Source organism: Aotus nancymaae, unplaced genomic scaffold (genome assembly GCF_030222135.1).
Source record: "Aotus nancymaae isolate 86718 unplaced genomic scaffold, 86718_ANA_hifiasm-v0.15.2.pri h1tg000014l, whole genome shotgun sequence".
Classification (NCBI taxonomy): Eukaryota; Metazoa; Chordata; class Mammalia; order Primates; family Aotidae; genus Aotus; species Aotus nancymaae.
Genome location: NW_026988425.1, coordinates 2,513,516 through 2,528,795, shown reverse-complemented (window position 1 = coordinate 2,528,795; position 15,280 = coordinate 2,513,516). Strand labels below are relative to the sequence as shown.

The 15,280-nt window shown below is 54.9% G+C and overlaps 1 protein-coding gene across 1 annotated transcript; it reads left to right on the top strand.

Annotated features, from left to right (window-relative positions):
- Positions 1–402: 402 nt before the first annotated feature.
- IRX2 (iroquois homeobox 2) lies at positions 403–6,147 on the top strand. Its single transcript, XM_064375849.1, has 5 exons — positions 403–924; positions 2,283–2,688; positions 3,001–3,708; positions 4,418–4,492; positions 5,220–6,147. Exons 1-4 carry the CDS (start codon positions 676–678, stop codon positions 4,468–4,470), a joined length of 1,416 nt encoding a protein of 471 aa, XP_064231919.1. The 5' UTR covers positions 403–675; the 3' UTR covers positions 4,471–4,492; positions 5,220–6,147.
- Positions 6,148–15,280: the final 9,133 nt, after the last annotated feature.

Here is a 15,280-nt window from a genome sequence, read left to right as displayed (position 1 = left end):
GGGCCGGGAGGCGGCGAAGACCGTGGCCTGGGACCGTGGGAGCCGGCCAGAGAAGGGTAGGGGACTTGGCTCCGAGGGCGTGGGAGTGGGTGGGATGGGCGCCGGGGGACGCAGAGCGGCCAGGCCGGGCTGCAGGGCTGCGAGCCTCGGGCTGGGGCCAGAGCTGCCAGAGAGGCGGCTGCGCCACAAAAGCCTGCCGGTCCCTCCCGCCGCCCGCCTCCGTCTCCTCCGCCCTCCTCCGCCTCCCTCCTCGCTCTCTGCCCCTCCCCCGGCCGCGGCCCGAAGGCTGGAGCGGGCGGAGCAGGGGAGGGGCGGGCCCCCGAATATGCAGATGAGCGCGTGACGGACAGCTCCGCGTTCCAATGTCCCTCGGAAACTCGAGCGCTCCTTCCTCAACTCCTCACTCCCGAGTCCAGACTCCCCCAAACCCCGACCGCCGGCCTGGCGCGCGGCTGCGCCCACCGGCTCCGCGCTGCCGCCGCCGCCGCCGCCGCCGCCGCTTCCCCGCCGCCACCCCGGCCCGCGGGCCGCCCAGGCTAGTGCCCGGGCCGGCCTGCATCGGCCCGCCGTCCGGGTGCCCGCCGCCGCGCCGCGCCCCAGTCGGGCGTGGATGGAGGGCGCCGCGCGCCCTGCCCGCTGCTTGGCGTGACGCGGGCCCGGCGCCCCGCGCCCACCATGTCCTACCCGCAGGGCTACCTGTACCAGGCGCCCGGCTCGCTGGCGCTCTACTCGTGCCCGGCCTACGGCGCATCGGCTCTGGCGGCGCCGCGCAGCGAGGAGCTGGCGCGCTCGGCGTCGGGCTCCGCGTTCAGCCCCTACCCGGGCTCGGCGGCCTTCACCGCGCAGGCGGCCACCGGCTTCGGCACCCCCCTGCAGTACTCGGCCGACGCTGCCGCCGCTGCCGCGGGCTTCCCGTCCTACATGGTAACAGGGCGCGGGAGGGACGGGGGACTCCGGAGCGCGCGGACCCGGACCCGGGTCGGTTTTCGGCGGGCGGAGGCCGCGGGGAAGGTGCAGCGGGCAGCGGCTCCGGAGTCACCCGCTCGGTCTGCCGCCCCACAGGCTGAACCGGGCCCCGGGTGGTGGAGGGCGCGGCCGGCGGGGATGTCCCCGGGCCCGGCCGGGACCCGCGCACTGGCCGCTCGTCCCTTCGGCTCGCCGGCTCATTTTCTCTGAGATCCTGGAAAGTGCGTCTCCGCCGGGGGCCGGGATCTGGCGCGGTTTGTCCCCGGTTCGCGCACCGCAGCCCGGGGAGACGTTGGGAGCGGGCCGTGTGCTCGCCCGCATTGGTGTGGGGCGCGAGGGTCGGCGCCACTGCGGCCTCTGGGCCGACGGCCGGGCAGTTAGCGTTCACTCGCGGGGCTCGGGGCGGCAGGGGTCACCGAGTTGGGCCAGGGAGCCAAGCCTCCAGCTGCAGCTCGCGAGTCCGGTCCGAGGAGCCCGGGTTTCGGCCTTAATCTGTCCCGCAGACCACGCTTTCAAAAATCGAGCATGCGCCCTGCCGCCGTCCCGGCCGCCCGAGTTCTCCGTGCACCGAGCGCAGCTTCTGCTCCGACGACCTGGGGGCGGCCCGCGAGCCTCTGGGTTCCTGAGCTGGGCCGGGCTCCGGCCGCAGCGAAGCACGTTGTGGGCTGTTGAGGCCATTACGGGGTTGTCGCCACTGCCGATCCTGGGCGAAATTCCTGGGCAGCGACCGAGAGGCTGGGGCCTTGGAGAAGGCTGCAACTGTCTCGAATTTAAACGTTAAAGGATGAATTAAAATGCTAATTACGGCGTATTTGAAGAATTCGAAACGGTGACTGGCTTCTGAGTTGCAAATTGGATTTGCCCAGCTTTAGAACAGTGAATAGTGAAGTGGGGGCTCTGGGGTGCATTTTTAACCATATAAGGGCGGGGAAGAGTGAGTCTGGGGAGGCAGCGGCACTCCAAGCCTCGGCAGAAATTTAGATATCAAGGAGCTACCTGTGGGCCTGTGTGCGCGCACGTGCGAGGGTTTGTGTACATCGCCACGCGCGGCTCTGGAACGCTTAAGGGAAGATGGGTCATTTTAGAAAAGTGACATAGTTCAAAAATTCTAGAATAAAACTGCGGTACTTTCTGTGATGAACAACTATTCCCGAATCACGCTGCGTTTTTCCTACTCTTTTGCCGAGGCAAGCAGCCCCAGAGCCTGAAACTCGCGGGGGAACGGCAGCCGTTGGGCGGTTGGAGGGGTGGCATCCTGCGGCTGGTTGCCCGCGGGGTCTCCGCACACCCCACTCACAGGCTGTTGTTGTTTCCAGGGCGCACCCTACGACGCGCACACCACCGGCATGACTGGAGCCATCAGCTACCACCCGTACGGCAGCGCGGCCTACCCGTATCAGCTCAACGACCCCGCGTACCGCAAGAACGCCACGCGGGACGCCACGGCCACGCTCAAGGCCTGGCTCAACGAGCACCGCAAGAACCCCTACCCCACCAAGGGCGAGAAGATCATGCTGGCCATCATCACCAAGATGACCCTCACGCAGGTCTCCACCTGGTTCGCCAACGCGCGCCGGCGCCTCAAGAAGGAGAACAAGATGACCTGGGCCCCGAGAAACAAAAGTGAGGATGAGGACGAGGACGAGGGCGACGCGGCCAGAAGCAAGGACGAGAGTCCCGACAAGGCGCAGGAGGGCACCGAGACCTCGGCGGAGGACGAAGGTGAGCAAAGTCTAGGGGCGCTTTCTTTCCAGGCGGGGCCCAGAGCTGAGGTCGGGAGGACTCTGTCCGCCGGGTGCCCCAGGTCCGGGCCAGAGCCCCGGCCGCTCCACGTCGTTCTGGGGTCAGCGGGATCTGAGCGAGCGATTCCTTAGGCCCTTCTTCTGGGGAGGTCAGGCTCCCCGTCTCCCGTGGCCGGGCTGGGGCGAGGTGAGGGGTGGCGTGGGGAGGGCCCAGTGCCGCAGGACAGGGGGCGGGGGGGTCCAGGGCCTGCTCCGTCCCCGCGTGCCCCCGACCGTGCCCGCGCCCCCGCAGGAATCAGCCTGCACGTCGACTCGCTCACGGATCACTCGTGCTCAGCCGAGTCGGACGGGGAGAAGCTTCCGTGCCGCGCCGGGGACCCCCTGTGCGAATCGGGCTCGGAGTGCAAGGACAAGTACGACGACCTGGAAGACGACGAGGACGACGAGGAGGAGGGCGAGCGGGGCCTGGCGCCGCCCAAGCCCGTGACCTCGTCGCCGCTGACCGGCTTGGAGGCGCCCCTGCTGAGCCCCCCGCCAGAGGCCGCGCCCCGCGGTGGCGGCAAGATGCCCCTGGGCAGCCGGACGTCTCCGGGCGCGCCGCCCCCCGCCAGCAAGCCCAAGCTCTGGTCGCTGGCCGAGATCGCCACGTCGGACCTCAAGCAGCCGAGCCTGGGCCCGGGCTGCGCGCCGCCGGGGCTGCCCGCGGCCGCCGCGCCGGCCTCGTCCGGGGCTCCGCCGGGAGGCTCGCCCTACCCCGCCTCGCCGCTGCTGGGCCGCCCGCTCTACTACACGTCGCCCTTCTACGGCAACTACACCAACTACGGGAACTTGAACGCGGCGCTGCAGGGCCAGGGTCTCCTGCGCTACAACTCCGCGGCCGCGGCCCCTGGCGAGGCGCTGCACGGCGCGCCCAAGGCGGCTAGCGACGCGGGCAAGGCGGGCGCGCACCCGCTCGAGTCCCACTACCGGCCCCCGGGCGGCGGCTACGAGCCCAAGAAAGGTAGGCAGCCCGCGGCGGGGGGCGCCCGGGAAGGGAGGGAGAGCCGGCCCCAGCCCCGGGGAGGCGGAGCGCCTGGGACAGCCGGGGGGAGGGTTCGGGAAGAACACCCAGGGGGCCGCCCCCGGGACCCAGAATTAGCAGACTGAGGGCAGAGGGCGAGAAGGAGTCCGGGGATGGTGGGGGCCTCCTTTTAGACGTGCCCTGCTATTATTTGTTTTTATTAATTTACTGTTATTTTAACTATTATTATCGTAGCTGTCTCAGGTTCCGCAAAATGCAAATGACAGCGTGTCGCCCTAACGACTGAGTCTAAGCCGGGTGTGTTTGGGTGTCTCGTTTGTTAAGGAGTCAGCTGAATCCGCTTTTCTGCAATTGGCTAGAAGCAAACAGAACGTTTCAGTTATTCTCAGAGGCGTTTTGATTTCAAAAGAGAAAATCAGAAACGTTTTTGTTCCGGAAAGAAAACCGTTTTTTTCCCCCCTGTGCTATATGGACTCTGTTGCTCCTAGGTGAGGCTACCTGAAAGAGGAGTTCAAGGGGGAAAGTTAGGAGCTAGGAAACATCTCCAAAAGTCGTCTCCGCTGGCGGCCCTGGAGGCAGTCGGTTTCCCAAACTGCTGTTTGCCTGGGAGTGGAGGATGGTGGGTGCTCCGTGGTCTGCGCAGCCTGCAGGCTGTGGGGTCTGTTCTAACTGCCCACTCCCCTGACAGATGCCAGCGAGGGCTGCACGGTGGTTGGCGGGGGCGTCCAGCCCTACCTATAGAAGGCCGAGCACAGCAATGCAAGTAAGTGGGCACCCTGGTGCTTTCCAGACCCTCTGGAGCCTCCCAGCACCAAGTTGCTTAATGTGTTTTTCTTGCTTCTGGTCATGGGGTTGGAAGACAGCATTTCAATCTTGTCCAGTCTTTTCTTTCCTTAAGGGGAAAACTGTTTTTTCTGTTGTATAGATTCCCTTCTTTCGGCACGAGTTCTGTCACTCCTTTGCCTAGGGAAGGAAAATGTGTGTGTGTGTGTGTGTGTGTGTAATATATATATGTATATGTATAGTACATGTATATATATATTACACACTACTGTTGTTTTCTTTTGAAAAAATAGATTATTAAAATCTGGGCACTTGTATGCAGTTTAGAGCCATTTTACTATGCTAAATAATACACACATAATAGACACATGCTTTGATGAGCTTGGGCTACCAAAACTTGGAGTAGCAGAAACCTTTATTGGTGATGTTTGCAAAGTAAGACTGAAGAGACACAAGGCGTCCTAGTCTTTTATCAGCCCTGCCCAGCCTCCCCTCCACCCATGCCCAATGGACAGGGCTCTGACATTCTCCCGGGGCTCACAACAGTATCTCAAAACATGAGTTGCTTTGCAAGAAGTCAGAATTACCAATCATAGATCTTGAAGATAAGAAAGAGGTGAAAACACTTCAGATCAACTCATTTTTATAATGGTGTTGGTGTGGAACTGAAAGATTGGGGATCATTTAGTTTTTCCCTTGGTCCACAGGTAGGTGTCACAATTGCTTTGAAAAAAAAAAAAAAAGTCAGCAGGCCATTCTCTCTTCCCAAGCTCATAAATTTACAGATACAACAAACAGATGTCTAAATCCAGACCACATCTTGTGCCACTGTAAAAGAGAAGGATCCACACAGCACTATCAACCCCCAGACCCTCACAGTCGGAACAGACTATTTTGGACACACGTGAATTTGTCGGCATTGTATAGCTTCCCCGATGTGTGTGACTTTTGAAAACAATCTGTTTTTCTCAGGATATCTCGAATTGCTCACTTCATTGCCACGGTATATATTCTGTAGGTGTGATAGGATTTACTGTAAATTTATTTGTAAAAGATGTACACAGTAGAAATAAAATGTGATTGAAGAACTTGAGTACTTCAGAAGTGGAAACAAATTTGATATTTATTTTTATAATGATATAAAGCTTCTAGTAATTTATGCAAGTTGTATTGCAATGGAATCTAAACTTTTTGTAAATAAATTCTGCCTGGTTTTTATTTGAACATTGCTGGTTATACAATCTTTGTTGGTTGTTTAACATGAATTCTTTACTAATTTATATCTTAAATTGTAAATAAAAACAGACTAGTCTACAATAATATGGTGTTTGGGGCTGATTTTTCTTAGAAGAATGATTTGTGGTGGATCCCTAGTGATAATCTCCAGGTGATCTGACCTCACCTTTTTAATGAAAAGCTGTGTGAAATAACTCTTTCTCTCCCAATCATTGAAAAAAAAAAAAAAAGCAGATGGAAGAGAATTATACAATCGGGAGAAACATGTGACGCTAGATGATTTTTTCTAAATGTATTGCAAAAAAGATAAGATTTTTGTGCCCTGAGTATGCTAATTACTTGTTAGTGTAAATTTTTAAAACTTGGCAAAATAAAATGATCTGACATCCTATGCATTTATATTTCTTTCTGATGCTGGCTTCTTGAACCTCCTCATAAACCAAACTGGAGAATAATATTGATAATGGAGAGTCATACCCCCCACCAATAAATTACCGATGGAAATAATTGTTGTTTTAAAGCCTGAGTTATCCAAATTGGCCTAATTATTCAGATTTATGGAAGGATTTCTTAACTCTCCTTTTCTTAAAATGCACATTAAACCCAGAGTGAAGATCTGGGGGAGGGACTTAACTTTCCTTTCAGTGGCTTTCACTCTTACCCTGGGGGAAAAGAAACATTTAAACAGCCTTAGACTACTGCCTCTTTATGGTGTTACTCACTTTCTAATTATAGGACAAGTCTAAAATTTGTAGTCAAGTAACAGATCCCCTTTGATTGGTATCATAAAAGTAGCAAGCCTGTCACTTTAATTTTCAGCAAAATTATATGGATATCCATATAATATAATTTCAGAAAAGAAATGAACAATCATTTATTTCCTCTCGAAAGATAAATTGAGTGAATATAACTTAGGGTTATAAAACAAGAATAATAGCTTCTTAGATTGCCCTTTAATCAATCATACACTTATTTTTCAAGAGGTTCATCTATTTTATTCCGTGATTAATAATGTTGCAGCATGAGAGCATTATTGGATCCCAGCGGGGGAGGTCTGGGATGCTTTTAGCTGCTTTGGAATGGTCAGTTGGGGTTCATTATGGGCTGATATTGAACAATTTATAAAATCTTGTCTAAACATCTGCCAGCTCCTATAGGCCAATGTGTCTGAGGATGGGAAATTGCTGGACCAGTTGATATTGACAAACGGATCTCTCTCTAGTGGCTTTTTGTGCCATAGAAATTAGTGGCCTCTTGCTGGGGTCTTGTTAGAAAGGGTATTTGAAAGTAATCTTAGATACTTGAGGCCAAGCCAGGGGACTGTTAACTGGACACTGAGCCATGCCGATGGGGAGGAGTGATTGTGGTTTGTGGGGAAGTGGGGCAGAACCAGGTTTCTGTTTTCTGTTATTTCTTACGCATTTTGTTGGTTTTAAATAATTAAGCATTTGGAGGTCAGACATAGAATAAATCTCTAGGGTGGAGAATTATTTTTCTGTCTTCTCTGCCTCTCCTAGTGGTAGATATGAACACGTTTGCAGCTGAGTTATCTATTGGCAGGAGGGAAGATGTTTCACATGGGAAGTTTTGCCACTCTGTGGCAATGTATCTGGAAACAAACAAATCTGAGGTCTGGGGAGGTAAAAGGGGGGTTGAGTAGATTTGCTTCTTTTGGTTTTAGAAATAAAACCTTCATAGACTTACCATAGAGATGACGATTTTTCCCTTCAGGGATCATTTTAGATTGTGGTCTGAAGGTCTTACGTAGCTTACTTTTATTAATATTAGCCATGTCTCCTAAGATCAGCAGGAAATAAATCGCACATGGCAGCAATGCCTCTGCTATACGTAATGTTATAACTAGAGTCATTTGAAGACTTCAGTGGAAAGTATGAAAGTTAACAATATTTAACAAAATAAACACTAAAGATCGTCCACTCTAATGATGATACAACATTTAAGGCAATACATTTCTTAAGTGTGGGAGTAGAAACCCCAAGCAAAAATTGACCTTTGTGCTTATGCTCAGAAATTGAAGCGTGAGTAAAAGCTGCCTCCCTTTGGACCAGGGAAGATTGTTTTACCTGAACAGGCGATCTCTGTTCCCTCTGAACACACACACGCGCACACACACACGAGACTCCATTCTCTGGGAGGACATGCACATTTCAGTTGGTGAAAACTGGAAGCAGCTCAGGAGATTAGCCAAGGCTGAGGAAGCTTCTTTGACGTTTATATGCCCAACAAATTATTAAAGATTTCCATAACTTACCCACCCTGTCTCCTGACCTGAATTTCCTTCTAGAGAACTTGATTTCTAAAATATGCACTAAGAACATAAAACCTGCAGGTGTTTAGAGGGATCTTTTTAGAGAAATCTGGAGTGATTTATGAGCTTCTCTCTATGCTGGTCATTGGGAAAGACGAATGAGGAAGGAAAGAGAGAGAGAGGGGTATCTTTCACTGGAGACGGAATCTAATGGGGTCTGAATTTTATTTTTCCTGTAAAAATCTCAGTCAAAAATTACCTAGCCCTCCAAGATACACGTTTGCAGTTGTTGACTGAGGCCGGGGAGATGTCGGCAAAACGGAGCAACCGGGAGCAGATGGGCTTTGGGGCGGTAGCCGTGACTTTGCTGCGGGTGCAGGCCTGGGCGCGCTCCCGTCTCCGCGGCGCGGCGCCCGCGTGGTGGAACCGCGACAGCCCCTCTGCTCTCCGCCGCTCCGGGTTTCCTTAGAGCTGATTTATCGGAATTCGCGCTTTAATCTCAGGTGGGCCCCGGGGGCCGGGCGCTTGCAGAGAGCACTGGGGCTCTTGCCCGGCGGCGGGCGCGGGCGCTGCGTTCCGTGCCCGTCAAATGTCAACATTTGTTCCCAATAAAAGAGTTATTGTTTCGGCAAAGCTGCCCAGCAACTGCCTTTGAAACTTGAAAAGAACTTCATCCACCTTTGTCTGACGCGAGGAAGGAGGGGCGGGTAGCGGAGAGAGAGGAAGGGGGCTGGGTGCCAGGGGCCTGGAGGGGCAGCCCCGGGCCTCGGTTCCTGGCAGCATGGAGTCCTGGGGTGCGCCTCCCCAGGACCCCCTCATCGGGCAGCAGCGAAACTCATTCTGGAGATGGGAGAGTGGCGGGGGAGGGCGCGTGGCTCCCTTGAGGCTCTCTCTAACGCTTGTGTTTATTAGATATCTGCAGACTCTGGGAGGCGCGAACCATTGCGAAGAAACGCGGAGATGAAATAGCCACCTCCGAAGCCCGTGCGCGTTTTCGGGTCATTTACAATTGTATTTAAATATTTATCAAGGAGGCTCAAAGTAAAGGGGACCCTTTGTTTTTTAACTACGGTGTAAATGTGCATTCTAAACTACCACTGTTAGAGCCCAGTGAAACAGACATCAATTTCAAAAAAAAAAAAAAAAAAAAAATTAGTCCAAAGCAATTTGTGATCCAATCAGAGGCATTTTCAAATTTAAATAACACTCTGAACTGAATGAGAAAGTTTCGTCCAAGTAACAGTTTACAATAATTATCACTATATAATTTTTCTTTAGTTGCCCAGTGCCTTGAGAATCCCAAGGAAGATACTCATTTAGAATCCAAATTAAAATATAGGTAGATCTATTAAATATGTGTTTTAAACTGCTTTTACAAAAATAACAGTTAAACTATTTTTTTGAAAGCGTTAACCCAAGAGGCTATCTTGGGAGCAATACACAACCGTCTGTGATACTCGGATATAATGATTAACATCATTTGAGTTGCTACAAATCGCAAGGGGGACGTGTCCCTTTGATGTATTTTCAAACCTTTATGCAAGTGACAAATCCCTACAGATACTTTAAAGGCTAATTATAAGGAGAAGTAATCTATGACAATATAATTTTCCAGTTGCTGAAAATTACTTTCTATTGGCCGCAGTGAAAGCACTCACTAGTCCTTCCCTTTGCTAGGACTAGAATGCTGGGAATCTGGTATTCAACAATATGCATTTGGCCCTCAGCCATTGATGGGTGGAAGAGAGAACACTTGGAGCCCCCATTTTAGGAAGCAGACACCCCACTTGTATGCGTCAGACTCTCCCTTCAGCTGCATCCCTAGAAACGGATGTAGCCTCAACGGGCACCTCTGTCCCCTCCACCCTTGGAACGGAGAACAGGCTTGTGTTTCCTATATTGAGGGCAGAGTGTTCTCTCTCTTTCTAAGAAAGATAAAAATTGAAGACATAACTTAGGAGGACTATATTGCTAATACAATGAAGAAAGGAAATATCTGTTGTCTGTATTTGCGCAATCCCAGATAAAAGGAAAGAGGAAGAATTTTGTGTTTGTTTGTTTAACTCTTGCCTCATGATAATAAAGAAAAGTATTTTTAAAAGGTGTTCTAATGTTACTTTGTTCTATATGGCGCTGACAGTAAATGAAATCTAATATTGTCAAAGAATTAACTGTGAGATTTGGGGCTGCCTCCAATACGGACTGGATCTTCACAGGAAATACCCAGAGGGAAGAACCAAAACACAGTGCTATGGAAGCGTTTGCATTTTTGTGGGAGATAAATTGACAATTTATTGTGTGTAACTCCTGATCATTTATTAATCGTTAGTGTCAACAACAGGGTTATAATTACCTTGGGTTATTTTAGGGAATATTCGTTTTGTTTTTTTCATTTCTGTGATCTGGTAATTACTTAATGCTCTTGAGTAATAAATTCAAAGAAGAGCTCATAAGACCCACCCCTCCCCTTCCCCTCCCTTTTGGTGACCTTCAGGGAGAAACACATTCACCCCACGATTCTCAGGAAGTCTCTACTTGCCTCTATTCTAACCGTGGGTTGTTTTTTACCTACTATCAATAATGATTCCAGAGGAAGAGGGGAAAATGACAAACAAATAGAGCACAGCTGGAATTAATAAGGCTGATCAAAGTTAGTGGGGCTGAGGCTGCTGGCAGCAGCCACAGGTCTGAGGCCCAGAAAGATGCCAGCCCTTCTCACCCTCTAAGATCAAGAAAAAGGGCAAATCCAACGGTTTAACCCTTGACATCTTCTTACTGGGGATAGGTGGGTTTGGGGGAGGCCTCTTGTTTTTAGGCCTTACTAATAGCTGCGACGCGGTCCGGCTCGGCTTGAGCCTGGGAAGAGCGCTGCGTGTTCGCCCAGGGCAGCTGCGGGTCCCGCGTGCAGCCGGTTCTGCACCCCACCTCCCGCCCCAACGAGATGGGGCGAGACGCAGGTGCTCCTGGACCCTGAAAGGTTAGGAGGTGAGTGACTAGGTTAAGGTGGAGACAAGGCAGCGTCCTGGGGAGTCGGGGGCTACCCGCCGGGTGCACAACAAGCGCAGAGGGGGCCAGGCGGTCTCAGCTCCGCGACCCGCTCCTCAGTGCGCGCTAGGAGGACAGTGCACTGTCGCCTTGTGCCCTCCCCAGTGCTGGCAGCCCTGGCCCGAAGGTGCGGGAGCTGGAGGCGTTGGCCCGGCTGCCTGACTGGTGCCCCACCTGCGTTCTTCCCGGAGATTGGGACCACTTTCCACCCGGCCCATGTCCTTCCCCGCAGGCGAGTGCTCCCGGGAGAGTCTTGCGGGGCAGAAGCTGGTTCAGGTCCTTTAACGCTCATCCAGGGTTGATTCCGGGCCCAAGTGCTTTGCCTGAACAGCTGCAATCATTTCTTCAGGGAACTGGGTTGCTCCCAACCCTCCAGCCGGGACTGTTCGATTTGGGGAGGGGTCCTTCAGCCAACACCTCCAGACCCATTTTTGTCCTGCCGTCTGTTCCCCAGCGCGGCTCTGCGCCGGGTGTCTGCTTAGTTGGTCACACCACACCGAGGCCCTACGAGGCACCGACGAAGATCAGGCCGGAGAACAGCCACAGGTCAGGGAAGCTTGGAGACCGGGTGAGCCGCCTCCCGGCCTCCCGGCCTCCCGGCCTCCCGCCCCGCGCGGGACCGCCCGCCTTCGGCAGCCCCAAGGTGACGGCCAGGAGCCCTGGTCAGAGGTGCACCTGGAAGAGGAGGCGGGGACGGCAGGGGAGGCCGCAGGCCGAAATCCTAAAGCTAGCCCAACCGGCAGGACGCCCCCCACACCACGACTGCCCCGGCCCAAGGCCGGGCCGCTTGCTCAAGAGTTTTCGACACCGCTTTTGAGACTCCGCACCCCTCGAGGGGAAACGCGGTCGGGCCCTTCGAAGCCTTCTTAGAGGTGGCTGCAGCCAGGCTTCCGGGGACGCGCTGCCGCCACCAGCCCGCAGGAACCCGCGAGCACCCGCCAGCTCCCACCCGAGGCCCGGCTCCTGGACCCCCGGCTCTTGTCTCGGCCTTCAGACCCTTCCCGGCCCCACCCCAACCACCGCGCCCGGAGCCGCGGCAGAACCCCTAGGGGTCCTACCTCGCTGACCCGGGCTCCCCCCACCCTCCCGCCTTCCAGTCCCCCTGCTCCATTGACGGTCGGGCCCCCTCCGTGGCTGGCCCCGGGTGCGCCCCTCCCTCCCCCGCCCGCAGCCTCAGGCCCGCAGCCCGGGGCTCCGGGGACCACACACCCGCGCCGGGTGAACAAAGCAGCGCCGCGGAGCGCCGGGAAACCGAAAGCGCCTGGCCGGGGTTCAGGACGATCGCGCGGCCGGGAGGCGTCGGCGGTGGGGTTCAGGGCCCCGGGGACCAGGGGAGCCGCCCAGCTCCCGCGTTCCGGCCCCAGCCAGCCTCCCTCTCCTCCACGTTTCCCTGTGTCTCCGGTTTCGGGTCCTGCCTGCACCCCGCGTTTCTGCCGTACTCGGCAGCAGAGCTAGACCCCAGGCCTGCCCAGCGCCTTTCCACGCTCCGGCCGCAGCGTTCGGTCCGCGCCAGCGGTGTAGCTCCGATATGGGGGGCACGAGGGCCCGGGCGGGCAGCGGCCACCGACGGGACCCCAGGGGGTACCCCCGGCCCAGCCGCCGCCCCCAGGACCCGCATGGAGAGCGACGTAAGCGGCCGCCTTGCAGACAGCACCTCTGGGGACGGCCCTCGGGCACGCGGAGGGAGGGTCGGAGGGCTGCGGGTGGGTCGCCGTGGGGTCTGCACCCCTCCTCGCGGGCCACTGGTATGGGAAGTTTGTCTCTTCTTCAGGGAATTCATTCGACAAGCTGGATTTTACAGGCCCAACGAAGCGCATTGAATCCCCTCGAAGCATTTGAGGCCACCAGCCCCGCGCAGCTCTTTAAGAACCCGCTGGAGGGCTGCCTGGAAGTGGTGATGGATCCGACGGACACAGAGAGTCAGCGGCCGAGGCGGTGGGGAGCGCGTCTTGTTGCCTGAGCCCCATCCCGCAATAGGCCCTCCCGGCAGCCTGTAAAGTCAGAAGATGGTCTCCAGCCCCAGCCAGTACCCCGTTCCTGCCTCTCCCGGCCTCGGCGGCCAGGCCCAGATTGGCTTCACCTTCCACGGCCAGGACGGGGGCTCTGGGAGCGGGTAGTTCAGGTGAAGGGTCGCAGGAGCCTCACACCTGGACTCCCGCAGGTAGGAAGAGGGCCCCGGAGGCACAGAAGGAGGGAAGCCCGAGGGTGCGGCTGGGGGCGGGTGAGGGTCAGATCGGGAGGGGGCTGCGCTTTGTAACGTTTGGGGGCCAGGGCCCTGTGAGGAGCCCCAGCGTTTCTGCCATTGGACTTGCGGGGTCACTACACAGCCCGGGTGCAGACATGGTGGAGGCCTCCCTGGGACTAGCCCACTTAGGCCCGGAGGCCAGGGGACAAAAACGGAGGCCTGGAGGATAACTTGGCCCGAGAGGGGAGCAGGGGGGCGATCAGGCTCCTTGGTACACAGCGATGACGTTAGTTTATTTAAAGAGGAGGCCATGGCCCGTCCAGGTTTATTCTCCCTGGCTCTCAAGCGATGGAAAAACAATTTGTTTTATGATGCTAATGTAATACTCAGCTCCTCAAATAAAAGTGCCCTTCATGATAATGGGCCCAGATATAAACAGAAGTGACTGAGAGGGCCCAACCTGCTTCTTCCAGGAGGGCCTGTGACTGGGAGGGGCTGAGCCCAAACCCGGAGGAGAGCGACAGTTTGTTTAAAATTTCTATGGAGCCGGACTGTTTTATAAAGGAAGGGGCTGAGTTAAGGCATGCTTTGAAAGAAGATAAATAGACTTTGCCAGGAGCTAGACCCTCAAATGAGTTATATTTTAAACAATTGTCTACTGACTTTATGATCTTCAAGCACAAGCACACCCCATGCACCCCAACTCCCAGTGCAGACAAGGCCAGGAGGAGTGGGAGGAGGCCCAGGAGCAGGCATGACAGGTGGGCTGTGGGCTGCAGGGTGGTGGGGGGACAGGATGGTGGGGGAGGGGGGCAGGGGGCACTCCCAGGCCAGATGTTTCCTTAACCTGGCTGTTACTTGGAGGTCAGGAGTAGCCCCTGGTGAAAAGCTTCTCAGTGGGTGAAGATCAGTGATGGCCCTACATCATCTCGGTGTTCTGAAGCCCAGGGAAGCTGTTGGTCTGGCACTGGGACCACCTCCACAAGAACTCGCAGTCTCAGGCAGGATGTTTGGGGGCAGGTACTGGCTACCATGGGTGGACATGAGCTGGAGGAGGACGAGTGACCTCCTGGCATGGTCCCCAGCCCTGTCTTTGAACAGCTGCCCTACAGAACAGGCGGGAGATATAGGGCTGGGGAAGTGTGCGCTCATCACCGACTCCTATGGCCTTGGGCAGGGAAGACAGCACTGAAGACCTACGAGTGTGACTGGTCTGAGTGCCCAAATGACGGCCCCGAAAGCCCATCTTCTCCAGTGTGCCCCGGGGCCCCACGCAGCAGGCTCTGCACAGGGTTCCTTGTTAGTGAGATGGAGCCTGTCAGGCCGGCGGGCACAGAAACCTGTCCAGGCCACTTGTCTCCACCCTCTGCCCTCTCTGGCCCTGCCACTTCTCTGAACCTCTGAACACTGAGCTCTTTCCTTTCTCAGTGGACCCGAACAGACTGTTCCGTCTGCCTGGAAGATTCTTCTAACTCAGCTGGAGAATGGCTGGTCAATAACGCAGGTATTTTTCTGTATTCACTTGGCACTTGCTACCCATGCAGATGTTAAAGTGATCAGGAACCACACCCGAGGCCTCTTGTGAATGAACGGAGCTCCTTCCAGTGTCAGGTTTTGGGGATCCACAGGCGTGAGCAGGCTGTGGTCAGGCTGGTTCCGGCACAGTCCCACAGACCATCACCACCTGCCATCCATCCGTCCACCAGGGATGGCCGCGGCAGTGGCAGGGACCAGAACCAGAGGACAAACAAGGCCCAGATACGGAGTGTCTGAACACTGATCACTCATAAATCAGCTGCTGGATACAATATGGTTATATACAATATGCTTATCCTCCTCCCTGGGAAAATACACTTTCAAATGACAAAAATCACAATGTAAGTGCAAAGCATGATTTGCGTGGAAGTCATCAAGATATCAAAGAGGACCAGATTTATGGATTCTTATGCACGTTTAGCGTTCTGCTGAGGGGGTGGCAATGTTAGAATTCATAAAAAAATAAAGACAGAATAATTCATAAATTACATATTTAT